At 36.3% G+C, this 3,729-nt stretch overlaps 1 protein-coding gene across 1 annotated transcript; it reads right to left on the bottom strand.

Moving 5' to 3' along the window:
• Nucleotides 1-682: 682 nt before the first annotated feature.
• On the bottom strand, nucleotides 683-2,816 carry LOC107790639 (putative CoA ligase CCL11). The gene has a single exon (XM_075234242.1). It carries the CDS (start codon nucleotides 2,508-2,510, stop codon nucleotides 855-857), a length of 1,656 nt encoding a protein of 551 aa, XP_075090343.1. The 5' UTR covers nucleotides 2,511-2,816; the 3' UTR covers nucleotides 683-854.
• Between the last annotated feature and the right edge of the window lie 913 nt (nucleotides 2,817-3,729).

Raw genomic sequence — 3,729 nt, 5'->3', positions numbered from 1 at the left:
TGACCGTCTATAGTTTCCCGATAAAAAGCAAAATATACCACGTTATTTCTTTTCATTTGCTTATATTTTGATACAAAGTTATCCGATATTTAGCAAGTACTTGATGAATTTTGTCGAAGTACCTACAAAATGGTCACCATTGTTATTTTAAAAAAAAAGGTGTCCCGCTAAAATTAAGATATTAAGTAGGGACCCATTCTATTTTCTCAAATTATATCTCAACTACATTTGAAGCAATTTATAGTATGTTGTACTGTCTTTACTTTCTTCTACCGCGCCTCCCTAGCTATCTCCCTTTCACCACCTAACTCATTGACTTGACAATGAACTACTATAACTTTGAGTAATTAATTTATATGCGAAAGTATGAAGAAAATGAATTGAGCCACATACCCAAGATAAGATCCAAAGTTTGAATGCCTTATGAATTTCATCGACACAATTCTTATCAGAACATACAAGCAGCTAGCACGAATTGAAAATTCCACTATAAGCGGTCTAAGATATAACCATTATTAGCGCTTGAGAAACACTAGTCTCCCTTTAGTGTAGCTAATTTAAATTAGACAAAAGAAATTACAAAAAAAAAAAGAAAAGGATTTTATTAAGTTCTCTTTTGGAGTGTCAATTCATATTGCAAAGAATTAAAGCAATCACTTGTACGGGTGGGGGACATTTTGCTTACATACACGACAAAATTACAAATAGAAGTAAAACAATAGTACAACAAATTGCATTAACATGATGCACTTTTTGAATGAATTTCAACATTGTTTGACAGAAAGAATCAGCTGTGTATTAAAAAAAGACCTTTCAAATTATACATGAAAAAGAATTTATGTGGGATTCAGTGCTTACATTCGGCTGGCAGGTAAAGACCCCATTCCTTTGGCAATCTCTCTGAGAGAAAACTTCTGAATCTTCCCAGTTGCTGTTTTTGGAAGTTCATCCATGAAAATTACAGTCTTTGGTATCATATAATGAGGCAATCTTTCCCTACAAAAGTCTACAATTTCTTTCTCCTTAGGCTTTTGTTTTACCTCCATTTTCAAACTCAAAAAAGCACAAGGCGTTTCACCCCAAAATTCATCTGGTCTTGCCACAACTGCTGCCTCATTGACCAAAGTGTTGGAATAAAGCACTGATTCTACTTCGACACTGCTCACATTCTCACCTCCACTAATAATAATATCTTTTGACCTATCCTTAATTTCTAAGTACCCATCGGGGTGCATTACTGCTACATCCCCTGTGTAAAGCCAGTCATTTTTCATGCATTTTGAGGTAGCTTCTTGATTTTTTAAATAACCCAACATTATGCATCCACCCCTTAATACAATTTCCCCCATTGTTAATCCATCTCTTTTCACACTGACTCCAGATTCTGGATCCACTACGTCCACTTCTGTCATTCCTAGGCTCCTAATTCCTTGTCTCGACTTCAATTTTGCCTTCATATTTGCAGGTAATTTATTCCACTTAGGCTTCCAAATACATGACACAACCACCCCTGCCACCTCCGTCATCCCATACCCATGATTCACGACGAATCCTAAATTTTCTACTCGGAGAACCACCGTGGCAGGGGGAGGAGCGCCACCTGTACGAAAATGTACCGGATTTTTTAAGGGCTTAGCACAAGGTGAATTGGCTAACATAGTAAGTACCACGGGTGCACCACACATATGTGTGACATTGTGTTTATTTATGTCATGAAACACAACATTAGCGTCAAATTTTCGAAGACAAATGTTGGTCCCACCAACTACAGCCATACCCCATGTGTAACTCCATCCATTGGAATGGAACATTGGCAATGTCCATAGATAAACTGGCCGACTTGATACGGACCAATCGATTAAAGAATCAACAGTGATAATAAAAAGAGATCTATGAGAATGTACCACTCCTTTGGGCGAAGATGTTGTACCAGAAGTGTAGTTCAATGTCATGGGGTCCCAATCATTTTCAGGCCGAACCCAAATGAAGTTGGAATCTCCCTTCACCACCATTGACTCATAACTACATTCCTGAAAATTCAAGATTCTTGAAAATGAAACAGAGTTTTCATCTTCTATGAGGACTAGAATTGGAGGGTTCACGTCAGATGGAAACAATGAAATTGAATCGAGCACCAAAGAGTATAGCTGATAATCAACAAAGAGAAGCTTAGATTCACTATGTTGGAGCAGAACAGATATGGTTTTCGCGTCGAGGCGAGTGTTGATGTTGTTGAGGATAGCACCAGCCATTGGGACAGCGAATTGGAGCTCGAGTGTTTGTGGGATATTTGGAGCCAAAACAGAAACAACTTTGCCTTTTTTGATGCCAATGAGGGAAGAAATTGATGAAGCAAGGCGTAGGCATCGGGCAAATGTTTCGGACCAAGTGTAGGTAGTGGAGTTATAGACAATGGAAGTACTTTCCCCATAAGCAATAGCAGCTCTTTCCAAAAATGTTAATGGAGTAAGTGGACATGAATTGGCAGAGCTTGGTTTCAATTGATCCATATATATATATATATATATATATGTTACTACTAAATAGAGATGTCTCTTTCTTCTACAAGCTCTGGTTTTGGTACGTTGCCAGATTGAGTAGTGCAATGTAAGTCGAGAGGTTTTTGCTTTAATACTGATGAGGAATGGGGATATATAGATTCGGCATGAGTGAGCGTGATCCTGATACAGATGGTGTTTAGATCCAAGAATTGTCTGGAAATAAGTTACTATAAACAAATAAACGTAAATGAATTGGACAAGGATAGAGTTTAATAGTTGATGTTATGGGGCTTTTAAGGCTGTGTTTTTATAGGTAAAAATTTATTGCATGGCGAGATTTAGTTGAGGTAGAGGATCGGCCTTTAGTTTGCCAGATCTCATAAATTCTCACTTGTATTCTTTTCCTTTTTCCTTTTAATGGACAACTTCTTATACTTAATATATTTTAAATTTAGATGACACACTTTTCTTATCAAGTCTGTTCTCAAAAAAATGATATATTTTTACACTGAGAAATAATTTAATTTTAAGTTTTTCATTTTAACCACGTTACCCTTAATTAATGAGAAACTTTTATAGTCACACAAATATTATGGCCCCACAAAATTTTTGCCCTTTAAACTTTTAGGATCATATATTTTAAAAGTTTTTTCTTTTTATTTAACTTTGTGTCAAGTTAAAATATAGTTCTTCCATGCAAGTTGGTCTTTCTTTTCCTTTTTTCTTTTAACGTATTTTTCTCTTCTATTTCTGTGTGGATAGACAAGCGGAGTGGGAGAAGTGCAAATGAACCCACACTATGTGTGGGGTGAACTTCCAGCATTGTCAGAATTATCAACTCACTGTACACTAGCTATGTGTTACATGGAAGACATTAAAGAAAATGAAAAAAGGTACCTTCTTTCTTTTCCTTTTTTCTTTTAACGTATTTTTCTCTTCTATTTCTGTGTGGATAGACAAGCGGAGTGGGAGAAGTGCAAATGAACCCACACTATGTGTGGGGTGAACTTCCAGCATTGTCAGAATTATCAACTCACTGTACACTAGCTATGTGTTACATGGAAGACATTAAAGAAAATGAAAAAAGGTACCTCCTCACCAATAGAATTTGTATGTACTCCATCCGTTTCATATTAAAGGAGGTACTTGTTTTACCTAGATGTTTTATACGGTAATACTATATAAGAGGGGTGATTTGTGTGGTGTTTAATTTTTGTGTGTATTGAAT

This window comes from Nicotiana tabacum, chromosome 17 (genome assembly GCF_000715075.1).
Source record: "Nicotiana tabacum cultivar K326 chromosome 17, ASM71507v2, whole genome shotgun sequence".
Taxonomy (NCBI): domain Eukaryota; kingdom Viridiplantae; phylum Streptophyta; class Magnoliopsida; order Solanales; family Solanaceae; genus Nicotiana; species Nicotiana tabacum.
This window is presented reverse-complemented; position numbering and strand designations above follow the sequence as displayed.

Coding starts and splice junctions, on each gene's coding strand:
- LOC107790639 (XM_075234242.1), bottom strand. CDS start 2,510: ATGGATCAATTGAAACCAAGCTCTGCCAATTCATGTCCACTTACTCCA.